This window comes from Nerophis lumbriciformis, linkage group LG01, assembly GCF_033978685.3.
Source record: "Nerophis lumbriciformis linkage group LG01, RoL_Nlum_v2.1, whole genome shotgun sequence".
NCBI lineage: Eukaryota > Metazoa > Chordata > Actinopteri > Syngnathiformes > Syngnathidae > Nerophis > Nerophis lumbriciformis.
Genome location: NC_084548.2, coordinates 34,774,419 through 34,792,500, shown reverse-complemented (window position 1 = coordinate 34,792,500; position 18,082 = coordinate 34,774,419). Strand labels below are relative to the sequence as shown.

The following is an 18,082-nucleotide window of genomic DNA, read 5'->3' as shown; positions in this document are numbered from 1 at the left end:
TGACAGGGGTATCATTCAGTTGCACTAAAAATGTTTTACAAAGGCCAGAACTTTCGAGTAAAGAAGCCAAAAAGTTGTATTTCCAACTTTTTTTTTTACACCATAATAACAAATGGATTATATATCAAGTTGCACTGACATTTATGCCTTTTGAGGAACAAGAAAAATACCAAGATGTTTCTAAACTGAATACTTCAATAATAATAAAACATGCAGTTAGAATCACCATATCATACGCTTCCTTATCCCAATCTATTATTTTCTCCACATTTGTTTCAGTGAATGTTATTGTTAAACACATTAGATGTGAATTGGTTATGTCAATGGTCTTTCGATATAAAGCTATTACTCTTTAATAGCCCCACTATGCTTTCTCTGTCCGTCTTTTGCCAGATTGAGAACCTGTTGGAACAGTTAAAGGACAAGGACAAACAGCTTACTGGTTTGAGAGATCGAGTCCATGGCTTTCAAACTGACTCCAGCAACACGGACACAGCACTTGCCACATTAGAGGAGGCCCTGTCTGAGAAGGTATACAAAGAAATATTGTGCAAACCTTAATTAATAACAAATGTTATGTGTATGATGGTAAGCAAAGCTGTCGAAGTATGAAAGAGTATACTTACATAAAAATGGGAATACAAATATACGTACCGGTACATATACACATCGGTGCAGTGGACAGAATAGCAGCATTCAATTGATAAAGATGCTAAAAACAGTTTGTCAGAATGTAATCTATGAAAAGTCACAAATTGAAACCATTAGTTAGACCACCAGTTTGGTTTTAATGGAATGGAAATCTTTACTCATGGAGGTACACTTTTTATAAGGAAGACTTAATTAACTTGCTTGTTGTGCTACACTGTAAAAAAAAAGCTACAGTTGCCAAACGAAAACCATAAAATTAAAGTAAAACATTGTAAACCAAATAATGATCAAAAACATTATATTTACAGAAATTTTCATGAAACGTTTTGCGGAAAAATATCGTAATTTTACAGATTTTTACAAATTTATTAAGATCAACCACCTTTAATAAAGTAACGATGCAAACAGTTCAGCAGAAAACATACCTTTGTTCTACAGAGTTTTTCCAAATTATTACAATCAAACACTTTTAATGAAGTGACAATGCTGGCAGTTCCACAGAAAAAAAACATTATTTTACAGATTTTTTCTGAATTGTTAAGATCAACCACCTTTAATAAAGTGACTATGCAAACAGTTCTGCAGAAAAATACCTTTATTCTACAGCATGGGTGTCAAACTCTGGCCCGCGGGCCAGCCAGCCAGCCAGCCAGCCAAACGAGTGCTGGCCCAGTCACATAACATGCTTCTGCACGCACACACATTAGAATGCAACGCATACTTCATCAACAGCGATACAGGTTACACTGAGGGTAGCCGAATAAAAAACTTTAACACTGTTAGAAATATACGCCACACTGTAAAATCCACACCAAACCAGAACCCTTTGCAGCACTAACTCTTCCGGGACGCTACAAGGTGTGTGTGTGTGTGGGAGGGAGGTTTGGTGGTAGCGGGGATGTATTTTGTAGCGTCCCGGAAGAGTTAGTGCTGCAAAAGATTCTGGGTATTTGTTCTGTTGTGTTTATGTTGTGTTACAGTGCGGATGTTCTCCCGAAATGTGTTTGTCATTCTAGTTTGGTGTGGATTCACAGTGTGGTGTATATTTCTAACAGTGTTAAATTTTTTTATACTGGCACCCTCAGTGTAACCTGTATCGCTGTTGATGAAGTATGCGTTGCATTCGCTCGTGTGTGCGTACAGAAGCCGCACATATCTTGTGACTGGGTCTGAACGATGTTAGAATGGATGTTAAAGGTTAATTTGTTCAACCTTGGCCCGCCGCTTTGTTCTGTTTTAAATTTTGGCCCACTCTGTATTTGAGTTTGACACCCCTGTGTTAGATTGTTAGTATGGACATAGACTATTATATAACATGCTACATATTTAATGAAAGATAATTACTGTAATTTTACAAGAATTTGAAAGTAATTTAAGAAAACAGAAAATGCTATGTATAATTAATTTGGTATTTTTCTGTAAAAAAAAAAAAAGAAATATACATAGTTTGTCATTACTGGCATACTACTTAAAATAGCAGGCGCATTGTTTATTTACAGATAATGTCTTCAATTCTACAGTTTTATAAACTATTTAAAAAAAAATAGAAAAATTACAGTAGAAATGTAGAGTAAATTAACCATAAAAATAGGAATTTTTTTTACAGTGTATGGTCCTCATAATTTCTGAAAACATGTCTCCTAATTTATAGACATTGGACCACATCAGAAGAGGTCCTGTGAGAAAACAAAGTGAAAATGGGGTGGGGGGTGGGGAGCAGATGGGAGGTCAGAAGTGAGCATAGAATCAGTATTAGTCCCTCTGCTGAATCAAGGGATGGAATGAGCTATAGAATCAGAGAGAGGACATTTTGACAGGGAACGAGCAAAACAAGGTCAATAGGAATGCTTGAACAGCCCCAGGTTCGAAGGAAGAGGTGGAATCAAAATTTGGAGAGAGTGATGTCAAATATGGAAGCAGAGACTGCTGAATATTAGGAAAAGTGAAACACACAAATGCCAGAATAAATCAGATTTGTGAAAATTTGATATTCAATAATATGTACATGTATGTTGCTGTAACTGGAAACGTGCTGTATTGCATTTAGGACGGTGCACATAGCCACCAAACACAACATTGCAATGCAAATCAAACACAAGAGCTGAATGCTTTGACAACAACAATAATCCTCAGTTTTGACAGGCAGGCTTTGTTATTATCTCTCTATCTAATACGCATGCAGCGATCGACTGTTGTTGTGTTCAAAGTAACCTGTACCCTGGTTTGTGCTCTGACATTTGTGTTACCTCAAATTCCCTTCTTATGTAGCCTTCTTACCACAGAATTCAGCTGTGATGGGAAAACCATTGGCAAGCTTTTAAGACTTTGCGGTCAACAAAGGTTGTGTGTCTACAAGAGTGAGTGTGTGTTGCTAGTCACAAACCTGCATTTGGAGCTAGTTGCGAGCCACTGTGATGTGGTTTTAGTTAACATTCTGCATGCGGTATTGTGCCCATACCAAACACAGAACTCTTGAAACTGCATGTGTGTGTTCTATCCGACATTAGTGTGGTTCATGTTTCATTTCTGCACTGCACTTTGTCCTCATTGTGGCAGATTTTATTATCGAATCTTGGTCCCCATCCCGAAACCCCAAACATCTTTGAGATAGTTCACAATATAGGGAAAACACCCAGGACCTATTAGCCATGTGGTTTTTCCACGTCTCTTTGCTCTCTCTCGTGCTTTCAAAGGCTGTTATGCAATGTGTATTCTGCCAGGTCTCGTTAGAGGGTGTATTTGTCCAATTTACCCAGGGGTTTCAAGCTGCCAATCACGAGCCGATGCCACATCGTAAAGCCCTATTGCTGAGCAGTGCTATGTGCCTAAATAAACACCTGAATAAACACCTTGATAATCACTTTGGTCCATGCACACTTACTACACACACCTTGTATGCTCTCCCACCCATAGTGTGGACGTGGACTCAGGCCAATGCCCAAAGCCGTGCTGCTGTGATTAGAAAATAGGGAGAGTTATGATACAAACATTCCAACTTGGTTTATCAGGAGTCAGTGTGGAGTTGTAAGGAAGTGATCTGCAATAGTGTTATCCATTTTCAATAAATCTGTCTCTCTACTCTAGCTGGCTCTGATCTCGTGCTGTCCCTGCTATTATTTACAGTGGTCTTATTTAAGACTTATATTTATGAGTTTGGCTGACCTTTGCGAAGCACACTGTTGAACTCAGTAAGTGGCTGGCTAGAAACATTTATTAATGGTAGTACCAAGCCGTCAAACAGAACTGATAGTCGTCCGCCTTTTGGAGAGCAAACCTATCTATATCATAGAAGCATTAATAGGAATAAGCATGTGCAGTAAGTAAACGATAGCGTTTAAGGTCTTTACCAGATTCAATCTCATGGTTCTCAATTCCCTTCTCACTGTCTCAGGAGCGAGTGATTGAGAACCTTCGAGAACAGAAGGAGCGGGTGGACAGGGTTCAGCTGGAGGAGCTAGAGCGAATGAGGAAGGAGAACCAGGAATTAAAGGACAAGCTCTCAGCCATTCAACCTCAAAAACTGTTCCCCAGCCATCCTGCAAACCCCAGCCCAAACCAAGGCCTCAGGCCCGATGTAGAGGTTTGTATGGGGGGGTTCACAAGGGAGAATGTGTGTGTGTGTGTGTGTGTGTGTGTGTGTGTGTGTGTGTGTGTGTAACAGGTTTATATGCTCAACAGCACCTGGCAGAACAATTGAAATTGAAATTGAAATTGAGATGTTGGGGGAGATAACATTATAAAGTCTCAATGTCAGTGCTGTTTCATTTTTCGTTTATAATGTATTCATTTGTCACTAACATATTCAATTGAAATATCCCAACACTAATATAACAAATGGGTGAAAAGATGGGCTTGCTCATGCAAGCAGTGTGCGCAATTGATATTACAAATCAGGTAAGTATGTATATCAATATCACATCAGTATTTTACTTATATCTACATCGTAACAGGCACACTGTACCAGTGTTCCAAAGTCTAAACATTAAGTTCGATTTTTAATACAGTATACCATTCAAATAAATACATTTCAGCAAGCATTAGCCTTTTGAAACATATGCCTCAGCACTTTTTCACACAACATGTTTACTGGAGGGTTATTTAAATGAATTTCTTATACCAATCCACAGTACTCCCCAATTATACAATACTTGAACTTACTAGTTACATTTTGAGCCCAGTAGTTGTGAAAACTGTGCAAACCGTGGTAATTGGAATACATTGTGCACAGTGGTACTTTGGGATCTGATTTTAATTTTGTTCTGTGACGCAGCTTGTAACTTGAAAAACCTGTATTTCGAAACAGCGTCGTCCATTAAAATTAATTGAAATGATTTCAATCCGTGCTTGGCCCCCTCAAAACACTATAATTTTAACATGTAGCATGCTTTTTAAAAAGAAAAACATACTTTTAGATTAGACATAAAAACAATATAATACAATGTACTAAAAAACAACTACAGAGTTGAGTTTTATGAAATAATGTAATAATATTGTACAACATTTACTTTGGAGAGAAGGCTTCTACGGTATCTCCTTCGAACTGTTTCTCCATAAGCAGCTATTCCATATTTTCATGGACAAATGTCCGCGTTCAGATATTACTTCAATGTACTTGGCTGGTGTTATCATTCTAGCTATATCTGAAGACTTGCCTACTCCTCTTAGCGCCTTTTTTCTCAAAAGTGACTTGCGAGAAATTTAGTGAAATTTTTTTCGGATGTTTTGGAGATTTATAGCACTGTGCAGTGAATGTCCTCAACGAGCAGCGGGTGCTGCTGCGAGCCCCTCCGTCATCACAAAGCACTCACAGGCGGTCAGGTTCACAGTCTCATGCGCAGCAGTCCCAGCTGCTGTCAGAGCAGAGAGGAGAGCCACACGCATCCAGACTTATGCAAATGAAATGTGTGTGCATAGAAAAAAAGCTACCTTGACTCGTGTTATTCCTACAACACTTTAAAAAAAACAAACTCATATGCAATGTGAAGTGTATTATATTTACAGTTGTGGTCAAAAGTTTACATACACTTGTAAAGAACATAATGTCATGGCTGTCTTGAGTTTCCAATCATTTCTACAACTCTTATTTTTTTGTGATAGAGTGATTGGAGCACATACTTGTTGGTCACCAAAAACATTCATGACATTTGGTTCTTTTATGAATTTTGGGTCAAAAATATACATACAGCAATGTTAATATTTGGTTACATGTCCCTTGGCAAGTTTCACTGCAATAAGGCGCTTTTGGTAGCCATCCACAAGCTATCGGCAAGCTTCTGGTTGAATTTTTGACCACTCCTCTTGACAAAATTGGTGCAGTTCAGCTAAATGTGTTGGTTTTCTGACATGGACTTGTTTCTTCAGCATTGTCCACAGGTTTAAGTCAGGACTGTGGGAAGGCCATTCTAAAACCTTAATTGTAGCCTGATTTAGCCATTCCTTTACCACTTTTGACATGTGTTTGGGGTCATTGTCCTGTTGGAACACCCGACTGCGCCCAAGACCCAACCTCCGGTCTGATGATTTTAGGTTGTCCTGAAGAATTTGGAGGTAATCCTCCTTTTTCATTGTCCCATTTACTCTCTGTAAAGCACCAGTTCCATTGGCAGCAAAACAGGCCCCGAGCATAATACTACCACCACCATGCTTGACGGTAGGCGTGGTGTTATTGAGATTAAAGGCCTCACCTTTTCTCCTCTAAACATATTGCTGTTTATTGTGGCTCAATTTTTGTTTCATCTGACCACAGAACTTTCCTCCAGAAGGTCTTATTTTTGTCCATGTGATGTCATTATTGGAAACTCAAGACAGCCATGACATTATGTTCTTTACAAGTGTATGTAAACCTTAGACCACGACTGTATATAGCGCTTTTCTCTCGAGACTCAAAGCGCTTCACATAATGAAACCCATTATCTACATCTTTAAGTTACATTTAAACTAGTGTGGGTGGCGATGGGAGCAGGTGGGTAAAGTGTCTTGCCCAAGGACACAACGGCGATGACTAGGATGGCGGAATCGGGGATCGAACCTGGAACCCTCAAGTTGCTGGCATGGTCGCGCTACCAACGAAGCCAGGATAAAAAACAACAAGCAATTTTTCTACGTTGAATAAGAACTGCATGTGAACTCTGATGCACTCCTCTCCTTGCGTGTTGAGTTTGACATGAGTTTAATAGGTGGGCAATCAGACACACTGGCATCCACTGGCTTAGCCTGTCGCAGGCTGTTGTGTAGCTATTGCCATTCCTTGGAATCTTGATATTTTACAGACAATTTTTTATTCTTACGGTAATTAAAATTCGGGACAAAGTGCATCCCTTGACAGGTCAATACATACCTTTGTTTCTAAAGACAATTCCATTTTCCAACGGATGATTGGCAATCCTAGCCTGCCAACTACCAATGCTACGCACTAACTGCTTCGCCAAGTCATGTATTTGATGATTTATTTCTTTAATTCAATACCCATTATACGTTCTCCTTCACAGCACTCTCCTTTGCGCTCTTTTTCTTTGTTCCAATGGTTGGATAAACACAATAATGTCAAACTCCAGCTATAAGCTAATGATAGCGAGTGAGACACTGAATATTTTGGTCAGATCTGACGGGGTTCACCGTGGCATTTGCAATGCCAACTACTGTAGCAGTGGGGAGGCTCAATACCTACATTTTTGCCCACAACCTATAGAATAACATTTAGCCAAGAGACAGCTCGTATTTCAAAAAACTTCTAAGCCGCAGCACTCGTTAGTCGGGTTGTATATCATTAAGATTTTATCGATACGATACCATTATCAATATTTGTCATCGATACCGGTATTTATCAGTACTCTTATTGGTACTGTATGTAATTGGTGTAAATAAAGATGTGGAAAAAATTCATTTTTTAAATACCTTTTTTATTAGCACAAGAGGTTGCACACCTCCACAACATGTTGTAACATCTCACAGCACGGAAGTCTTTTATCAATACCTGCTTTTTAATTCCTAAACAAGTCAACTACCGTATTTTTTGGACTATAAGTCGCTCCGGAGTATAAGTCGCACCGGCCGAAAATGCATAATAAAGAAGGAAAAAAACATATATAAGTCGCACTGGAGTATAAGTTGCATTTTTGGGGGAAATTTATTTGATAAAACCCAACACCAAGAATAGACATTTGAAAAGCAATTTGAAATAAATAAAGAATAGTGAACAACAGGCTGAATAAGTGTACGTATATGAGGCATAAATAACCAACTGAGAATGTGCCTGGTATGTTAACGTAACATATTATGGTAAGAGTCATTCAAATAACTATAACATATAGAACATGCTATACGTTTACCAACAATCTGTCACTCCTGATCGCTAAATCCCATGAAATTGTATACGTCTAGTCTCTTACGTGAATGAGCTAAATAATATTATTTGATATTTTACGGTAATGTGTTAATAATTCCACACATAAGTCGCACCTGAGTATAAGTCGCACCCCCGGCCAAACTATGAAAAAAAACTGCGACTTATAGTCAGAAAAATACGGTATGTTGCTCATGCAGTTGTTATTTCATCATTTTGTACAGAGCACACAGATCCGTCAATGTTTCTTTTCATTACAATTACACTCAGCTGGAAATATCAGTGACGCATTCATGTACGGAGCACCCTCCGTCCATTTTCTACCGCTTGTCCCTTTTGGGGTCGCGGGGGGTGCTGGAGCCTATCTCAGCTGCATTCGGGCGGAAGGCCAGACTTTTTAAATGATACATCATATCAAATATATATTATATACATCAATACAATCAATTAGCATGTTCTGTGGGTGTGCATTTTGTAACAATATAAATTGTTTTGTGTTAATATTGCACATGGACGTATTTGAGTGACGGACCGGAGGTTAACAGCTACCGACTTATGTATGAATAATAAAAGTAAAAAGACTCAGTGATCAAGTGTAATGGTCAATAGTCCACTTGTAGAGTCAACTAACAAACACATTCAAGCTAGGTGTCTATTAATGCCACGTCGCAAACACGCCGCGATGTAGTGATGTCAGACGGCGACTACGGACCTGTCAGCGGATTTGGTCTTGCGTCAAAGCAACTTCATGAGTTATTATTTTACTTAAATTTTTCACTTATTTGTGTGGATCGCCTGTGCATTAATGGATCGCTATGAGGACAGTTGATAAAGCGCGGTAGCGGCGGTTGTGAGTTAAGTGACGTTCAATTGAAACTGTACAACTCCTTATAGCGTGCGTGACTTTAAGGGACGGAAGAGGATTCATTGTGGTGTTACAAACCTTTGTGTGGTGTTGTTTCTTATTTGTAAATATTTCAAGCGGATTTGTTATGTGTATAGAGAAACAGCTGAACCGTATGTAACAGAGTGTCATAATTATGACGGTCAGCTGGATACAAAAATACTGATAGCAGTACATGAGGACCGACCCGATTAGGAACTGGTACTAAAAAATACCGGCACTCTGTATTAGGGCTGGGCGATATATCGATATGCGCGATATATCGCGGGTTTGTCTCTGTGCGATATAGAAAATGACTATATCGAGATATCGAATATGCATTCTCACGCAGTTGCTTTTAGCTGCGGGCATTAAACTACATGCTCTACTCGCTCTTTCCTGTGTCTCCTTCTCACAGACAGCAAGCGCAGCTTCTACATACGTCACATACTGTCACGACATACGTCACATACTTATACGTCCTCGCGGAGCAGAGAGGTAGCAGCATGGCTAACGTTAGCTGTGATGCTAACGGTAATACGAGAGAGAGAAGGTGCGAATCTGGTAACAAATGAAGGAATAATTAATTCCCCCAAAAAACAGCAGGGGGTCCATCGTCTGGCGGTGGTTTGGCTTCAAGTGGGAAGATGTCGAACAGACAACCGTAATTTGTCAAGTGTGGGGCAAAAGCGTTGCTATAAAAAGTAGCAGTAGCCTACTGCTAATATGTAGCATCATTTGAAAAGTCACCTTTTAAAGTTAAAGTTTAAGTACCAATGATTGTCACACACACACACACACACACTAGCTAGAAAATGAACAGTGCTAGTGAATGAAGAGTGCTCACTCCAATCCAATCCACTTTATTTATATAGCACATTTAAACAACAAAAATGTTTCCAAAGTATTAAAAACAATATTTACGTACTCCGCAGTCAACATCTCCATTCGGTGCCACACGTCCACACCATCAAAATGGCGAGGCAAACATTTCCAGATCAACACCGTATGAAAAAATGTGTGATTTTTTTTAATTTATTTGTGATTTCCTTCTCTGCATGTAAGTTTAAAAGTAGCATATATTAATGCAGTATGAAGAAGAATCTTTTAATGTAGACACATAGAATCATCATACTACTGTGATTATATGTATCAAGTTTTCATTCAAGGCTAAGGCAAAATATCGAGATATATATCGTGTATCGCGATATGGCCTTAAAGTATCGCGATATTAAAAAAAGGCCATATTGCCGAGCCCTACTCTGTATACATCCTTACTCGTTAGCCAAGGTACCTCTCATTTGTCGGCTTGACTATTGTAGCTTTTAACCATCTATGGATCCCAACTATGTCTTACAGTACCTCTGCTATGAACATTTTTTAGAGCTGCAAATCTTTGGGCACCTTCCGATTCGTTACGATTCTTGGGGTGACAATTTGTTTCAGAATTGATTCTCCATTCAACGATCACGTTCTAGATTCAAACCAATTCTCGCAATGTGTTAATTGGGATAGTAATTATAATCAAACCTTTTCAAAACAGTTTACAAAACCTCCTTTTGGTTGCTGACGTATGACCTGTACGCTCAGTGAGTAAGCATGAAGATGGCCTAAAAATATCTTAAAAAATGTATTCTTAAAAAGAAAAACAATAAACATTTTTAGTTTTTAAATCGTGATAAATAAAATTTGCGTTTTGGAATTGAATAGTTTTTTTTTAATGGTTATAGCCTCAAAATGGATCCATAAATTAGTAGAGATAAGGAGGTAAAATTAATGAATGGGATTTATGTAAAAGAAAAAAAAGAAAATAATTAGTCCACCCTTATTTTGGATGCCCAACAAGCGTCACCACCCACCCCCGCCCCAAAAGACACACTTTTTCTCTTGCCACAGTGACAGGATTTATGATAATGTTTTCTTATATAGGCATAAAAAAGCATACACACATCTCATTCCTGTAAAATGATATCTTGTTGAGAATAGCACCACAAAAGGGGGCCAGCTGCTCGATAACTCTTTATAGCAAGGAGATTTACACACTTGACAGAAGTGTGGCCATAATTACATTATTTATTGTCCTCAGCAGCAGCCAGACCTGTTATGTAAACTTACAAATTCTTCAACGACATCTTTCTGTGTGTTTCTTGCTCTGCTGCTTACACTTAATTTGGTGAGCACAATATGTTTTGGCCAAACAGGAACAGTAGGATTGTACAAAAAAATACATTTCATAGTGGAGGAGATAGGATTTTTTTCCCAGTAGGAGGGGCAAAAGACATGCTGTCCGAGATTCGGACCACTACTGTGACCATTCTATTTACATATACAGTACGTAAATAGAATGACTTCCTACCAGCACGACAAAGTGGTGGTGGAATGTTGAGTAAAGACAATAGCGTCATTACGTATATCTAAGTGTTTCTATTCTAGACTAAAATTGTCCTCATTGTTCTTGTACTGGTTGAACCAAATGGCTCACGTTCCTTCAGTCAAAACAATTGCATCATTTAAAGAAAAAGCTTGGTATGTTGTGAAGCTTACAAACAAAATGATTTAACAAGCAGTAGAAGAAGCATTTTGTTTAAGCATCTGCAACATTTGACACTGCAGAGGTTCGGCTATCTGACTCAGTCTTGTTTACAGTATCACAGCATAATTCACAGCCTCCGCTGTCCATAAACCTCTACTAGCTGGTGTCGGATTAAAAGAGTTCTTGTGTAACTAAACATGATTTTCAAAGAGACAAGCAATACAAGGTTTTCAGGAAAGGCTTATTTTGTTGCATGCACGGAATGTCCCTTGCCAATGAAATGTTGTACTTTAATTATCTTCATGTATTATTTAAAAAAAAAAAAATTCATGTATAGACTACTTTAAAATGAACATACATATGAACACTTAAGACGGACATATTTTGATCTTTTCTCGTGTATGGGACTTTGTGACAGGAATAAGTAAGTAAAAATTACTTTTATAATATACCACTCCAATTGAAGCTATGTGTAGGCCTGTTTGAAATGAAAGAAGTGGTATAAATAGTAGTGTAAGTATACAACTCTCTTTCTCACCCTTTTATGTGCTGCCAGTTTCAAGAAGACAACTTAAGTATTTTATTTATGTGTGGTCGTATGGTAGGTCACGCTCGTAATATAAGTTTTTTTCAGCACCAGCGCAGTATATTTAGCCTATGCGACTAAAAACTATGTAAACCTCAGAATGATACGGTTGAATATACTGCACATTTTTGCGTGCCCCACTGTCAACATACAAGTCAGCCCAGCCAATATTGCATTATCATGTCCCTTAGCTTTCCATTCAGACAGACAGCTTGAACTTTATATTTTGTATTGATTTGCTTCATTTGTACTTTAAATCCCCTCCACTTGTATTTTTTCACGGGCTAAATCAAAGACATGTGCTTCTCCTGCATTAGTGGAATCGTTGTTGGTTGAAAATGGTAGCAACTTGCAAGGAGAACAGGCAGTGAAATACAGGAGTTTGATAGTTATTAACCCTCAGGGTACATAGGCTGACTTTTTTTGTCCTTTCAGTAATTTGTTGCTTTTTTTTGGCCATTTTGTTGTGTAGCAATACATACTTTTTCCTAAGAGGGTTTATTTTTATGTCAAATTTAAAAATTTCAATGTTCAATTCTTTCACATGTGTACAATACACCGGCAGTTAATAGACGTTACCCCAAAGCCAAATAAGGCATACAAATCCTTCATTTTATCCTACATTCATTCATGTATTTTTTACTTTCCTAAAAGCTCAAATATCTCATCCAACTCAAGCCCCAAACCAAAAAACTAACATCCATACATCCATTTTCTACCGCGTATTCCCTTCGGGATCATGTGATATTAAAAAAAAAAAAATTGAATAAAGAAGTTCAAAAAAAGAAAAAGTACAATGTTTTATAGCTTTCAAAAACGTTTGTATTAGTTTTGCTTTGAAGATTTTTAAGTGTGGATGATTATGAATTTTCTCAGAAAGTTAATAGTACCATAATAATGTCATGTCTGTGTGATCATGTTTTGTTTTAGTCATGTTCGGTTTTGTTTTTGGACTTTTTGTGCACTTTTGTTTGTTTTTGTCACCATAGCAACCATTAGTTTTCACCTGTCACGTCACGCACCTGTTTCACGTTCGGACTCACACACACCTGTCACCAATCATGTCACTGTTATTTAAGCCTACCTTTGTTCATCACTCGTTCTGCCTGCATTGTCTTTGTCACACCGGTTTATGTCTTGCTCTGACCAAGTAAGTTTCCCTGTCCATGCCCTAGCTTCTGCTAAAGATTAGCTTCACTTGTGTTTTAGGCACTCTTGCCTTTTTTTTGTTGTATTGTTTATGTTTGTGGTAGTGCGTGATTTATGTTAATAAATCCTAGCCTACCTTCACGCTGTCGTCCGGAGCCGTCTCTTTGCATTGGAAGAACACCCGCGCAGCGAGCTGCGACCCCCATGTGACAAATAACCAAGGTTCAAGGTTCAAGGGTTTTATTCGTCACATGCAGAATACACCAAAGTGAAATGCTTTTTTCCATGCTCTTCAGATATTGCATACAGTGGGATCCAAACACTAGTTGCTGAATCTAATACACTAAATACAAAAAATAACAATTTGAATAGCTCTGATGTACATTAATTACAGGACAATAAGTTGCACAATAAGTCACTATAGTTATGGTAGAAGTATCAGTACAAGTAAAAGTACAGTAGTCACATACAGTGCCAGTGCAATATCAAATAGTATAACAGTATATACAGTATAGGAAGTAATAAACCTGATCACACTTTTTATTTTCTATTTTGGAAAATTTGGTTTGAGTATTTTACATATTTATTTCAATAGACACACACGCAGGAAAGACTAGTAGAAAGGAGCATTTTTTTAAATAATTATTCTAGGCTGTGAACTTTGTAGGATTTATTGTCAGAAAGCATTTGCGTCGAAAAAAGAGAAATGGTGTAATAACATCACAGCCAACCAAGAGAAACATTACTGGACCCAAACTCTATATGAAAGATAACCCAAATAGGTAACCAATAAAGACAAACCACAGGAAATCAGCCAACAGAGAAGGTGCACAGATGCTGATTAGGGAAGTAATTCTGCTTAAGTTCATAAAGTCAAAACAGAAGTGATGTTGTTTTGTGTGGTGTGTGATGGTGATTGTGTGACCATAGGACTTGTTCAAGTAATCAACCTTTTAACCAAATAATCATCTCTTCATCTCCTTTTGGTTTTTCCTTTTGTGAAGGTTCCGGCCAAAATCGATGTACTTCCAGCCATAAGCGCCAGCTCCACAGTAAGTACCATAGTGTTATTTTGTCACCCTTTTGTTTCTACAGTATAGCTCTGCATATACAGTGCCAGTCAAAAGTTTAGACAAACCCTCTCATGATATTAATGAAGTGTGTTTGACTGTTGAGAATTTTCTTTTAGCTAAACTTCAACAGAATTTGATCTGCCCGAGTGTTAGGTAGCCTTAGTGTTAGTGTTAGGTAGTTATCACTTCTGCCTCGAAAGCTGCCATCACAGCAGCAATAATGTTTAATTCAAATTTTAAGTAGCTAAGTTGTGTACCTGCACACCAAAAGACTAAACAATTTCACCAACTATTTTTGTCTTCTGTAGATTGTATTTTTCAATGATTCTCTTTGTCTACTGCATACCCGAACAAGAGTCTTTCTGATAATATGAATCACAAAATGAAGACAGCCTATGATTGTTCCTGTATACAGTATTTATTCCCAGTATTCTCCCAGCTGATATGTTACATAGCTATTCCGTAATATCCAATATTAGCAAGGGACAGTTAAGGCTCATGGATGCTTTGCCGAGGTCTGTAAATTCCTAAAGCCTAGTCAAGCGTGTCCAAAATAGGCCACAGGATATATGTTTTTGTACTGATCTGACACTGCACCTGATGGAACCACTCACCTTCTCCACAAGGCCCATGACACAGAGGACACATTGCGGAAGTGTCCAGACATTACAGATCGCCTGAGGCTTCTAGAACAGGAAGTGGCTCGCTACAGAGAGGAATCTGGGAAGTCGCAAGCCGAGGTGGAAAGGCTGATGGGGGCACTGAGGGACGCTGAGGTGGACCGATCTTGTAAAGGGAAGATCATTAATGATCTTGAGAGGTGAGTTTCTAATAGTCCCAGACACTATGTATGAACTCCTCCTGGGTGTCCTCAGGCAGTTGTGTAGTTCCAAGTTACTGGTTCGTTTTATGTTCTTGATTCATTCCTAAGTGCTTTATTTATAAAGGAGTGATCCGCAATATAAACTGTCTCAATCACTTCCTCCCGGCCCTTGAAACTCCTTCTCCTTCTCTTTCGCCTTGTTGCTCTTGTATTTTAGCCTGATGATATCCAATTTAGGAAATGCAAACTGGGAATTACGTACAGTACATGTCTCGTTTTTAATCTTTCAACTAAATGTCTTATTGATTTTTTTTGGTGCATAAATGATTCCAGACCTGGGTGAGTAGACACTGAGTGTACCTGTTACACACATACCATCAGCACTAACAAAGCACATTGTGGTGTGTGTGTGTCTTGACATTGTGCCATGACCTCTAAGCCACTTTAAACTTTCCCATGTATCACATGAAGAGTTCAGGAGCAAAAATCGATAAACGTAATTCCGCCAATTTTGAGCTATGAGTACCACAATTCTCTACCAGGAGCTAAAATCATATTTTCTGCAAAAGCAGCTTATCTTTAACATTTCCCTGCTGTCTATCTTTTGTCGCACAAACAGTTAAAATCCATCAGACCAATCAGTACATTGAAATTTGATGACGTCATCCAACATCAAAGCCCATGTTTGCTCGCTTTGTGTCTGTTTTGCCGGGATTGTAACTTAAATAAAGCATCAACGATGAGTAACTTTGATGAAATCAGTGACTGTGTGGTGCCCTCGCCTACTGGGCTCAAAAAGAGACGCTGTTATGATAAATCCAAGCGGTCCGTAAGCATGAAAGGTTGACCCTGTCCAGTGGGAAAAATCCCGTCTATTATACATAATGTACAGGATACGTGTGTAGCCACTATTCTCTCGAATGACAAACTGAATTGTATGTTCACTCTGCTGTTGTCTTGTGATTCAGCTGTCAATGTAAAGATGACATAATGCAGCGGTCAATGTAAAGCCTGGACACCTCTGTCCAGGGATCCCCCAGAAATGTATACATGATGTCTGCAGCTGTGATAGCCTCCAGCCACCCCCGCAATCCCCGAGAGGGACAGGTGGTAGAAAATGGATGGAATAATTGATTGATTGATTGATTTACTGAAACTTTTATTAGTAGATTGCACAGTGTAGTACATATTCCGTACAATTGACCACTAAATGGTAACACCCGAATAAGTTTTTCAACTTGTTTAAGTCGGGGTCCATAAGCATTCCTCTATCTGTTTTTACTTACTTGTAGGGCCACACTGGCACCATATAAGATTGGTCTGTTTTTACAAACAAATGCTGTTTGGAGTTATCTGTTTTGCTGTAAAGTTTGTACGAAATCATCCAAATTAATTTTTTGTAATAAATGTGCATTTGACGGGGCAGCAAGGTGCATTAGGGGTTAGTGCATGGTCCTGAGTTCGATCCTGGGCTCGGGATTTTTCTGTGTGGAGTTTGCACATGTTCTCCCCGTGACTACGTGTGTTCCCTCCGGGTACTCCGGCTTCCTCCCACCTCCAAAGACATGCACCTGAGGATAGGCTGATTGGCAACACTAAACTGGCCCTAGGGTGTGAATGTGAGTGTGAATGTTGTCTGTCTATCTGTGCTGGCCTTGTGATGAGGTGGCGACTTGTCCAGGGTGTACCCCGCCTACCGCCCGAATGCAGCTGAGATAGGCTCCAGCACCCCCCGCGACCCCGAAAGGGACAAGTGGTAGAAATGGATGGATGGATGTAAATTTGAGACTATAATTTGTAGTTGTTCGATACGGTTCAATTGCAACTAACATCAGCCGAGTGGCTGTTTCATGAACAGTGCCTTAAAAGTTGTAATCAATACAACAAAATGGAGATACCTGTTTTTGCGACTAAACTCTTCACATGTTAACTATGCCATATTGGCAAAAACCTGAACCCCCGGAAATGAAGGTTCCTTGAAGGCAGTAAATGTGTCATACCTTTTTGTTAACAATCACCCATAGTTATCACAATTTCCAGAATCATTGCTATCATCAGCCATGGCATGTGTGTTTTCTCTCCATTTTACATGCTTTCTGTCATTTGTGTGAGTTTTAGTGTCTAATATGTGATTTGTTTATGCTCATACTTTACTTTGACACAGTAAGCATGTACATGTGTGTTTTTGGAATTGACTAGTATGCAGTTAGCAGCATGCCAGTGGTAGGTGGTGTGTCCAGTCCAGCCCAGATGCTGAATATTAATAGTGTCTACTTTTTCTTGGCACATTTCTACTTGATTATCATTTGACTTATGGCTTGGATCGGCATAATGTGCACACACATCTATGAGTGGTTGTTTTGGCCAATGTCCTACAAGCAAATGTTTTTTTTGTGTGCATGAAAATATGGACAAAAACAATCGGAGAAGATGTGTGTTAGCGTATTATGGTTGCATATTGTGTATGTCATGAATGCAGCTTGGTTTGTTGGTCCATTAAGTCTGTTTTTATATTGTTGAGCGTCTTTCTGCAGCCAAAATGCATAACACAGTGACGAGTAGAGGAACTTCGAGCATGGTTCATTCCACGCCTTCGTTGTCCTTGGGCAAGACACCCACCTTGCTCCTAGTTCCATCCACAGTGTTGTACATGTAGCATCAATGTTGATCATGGGTTTCTAAATATAAAGCTCTTTCAGTCACTAGAGAAAAAGCGCTTTATAAATATGATTCACTTCACAACTCTTGTATCTCAACGCAGCCTCTGCCATTGAAATGAATTGTAATGAATTTGTCTTGAATAAGATTGTTTTAAACAATCCTTTCTAAGACCAACTGAACAAAACAATATGTTTTTTGACAAACTGAACCGTCTATTTGTGACAAACTGAATGCCCTGAAAATACAATGACCTGGATAAATGACATCCGTAGACATTTTAATCCGTATCTGGTCATTCCAAAACACCACAATTTTGTAAAATATGCCACCATGTAAATTGCCTTTTAAAATAAAAACAATACTTTTAGATAGTAAATACTG

At 38.7% G+C, this 18,082-nt stretch overlaps 1 protein-coding gene across 3 annotated transcripts in view; it reads left to right on the top strand.

The window, feature by feature from the left end:
- LOC133619211 (ELKS/RAB6-interacting/CAST family member 2) overlaps nucleotides 1-18,082 on the top strand; it is a 432,577-nt gene that overhangs the window by 129,010 nt on the left and 285,485 nt on the right. For all 3 annotated transcript variants that reach the window (XM_061980157.1, XM_061980149.1, XM_061980165.1), the window contains exons 7-10: nucleotides 394-531; nucleotides 4,043-4,231; nucleotides 14,149-14,196; nucleotides 14,844-15,037. In XM_061980157.1, the coding sequence (XP_061836141.1) occupies nucleotides 394-531; nucleotides 4,043-4,231; nucleotides 14,149-14,196; nucleotides 14,844-15,037 (569 nt within the window). The remainder of the gene's footprint in view (nucleotides 1-393; nucleotides 532-4,042; nucleotides 4,232-14,148; nucleotides 14,197-14,843; nucleotides 15,038-18,082) is intronic.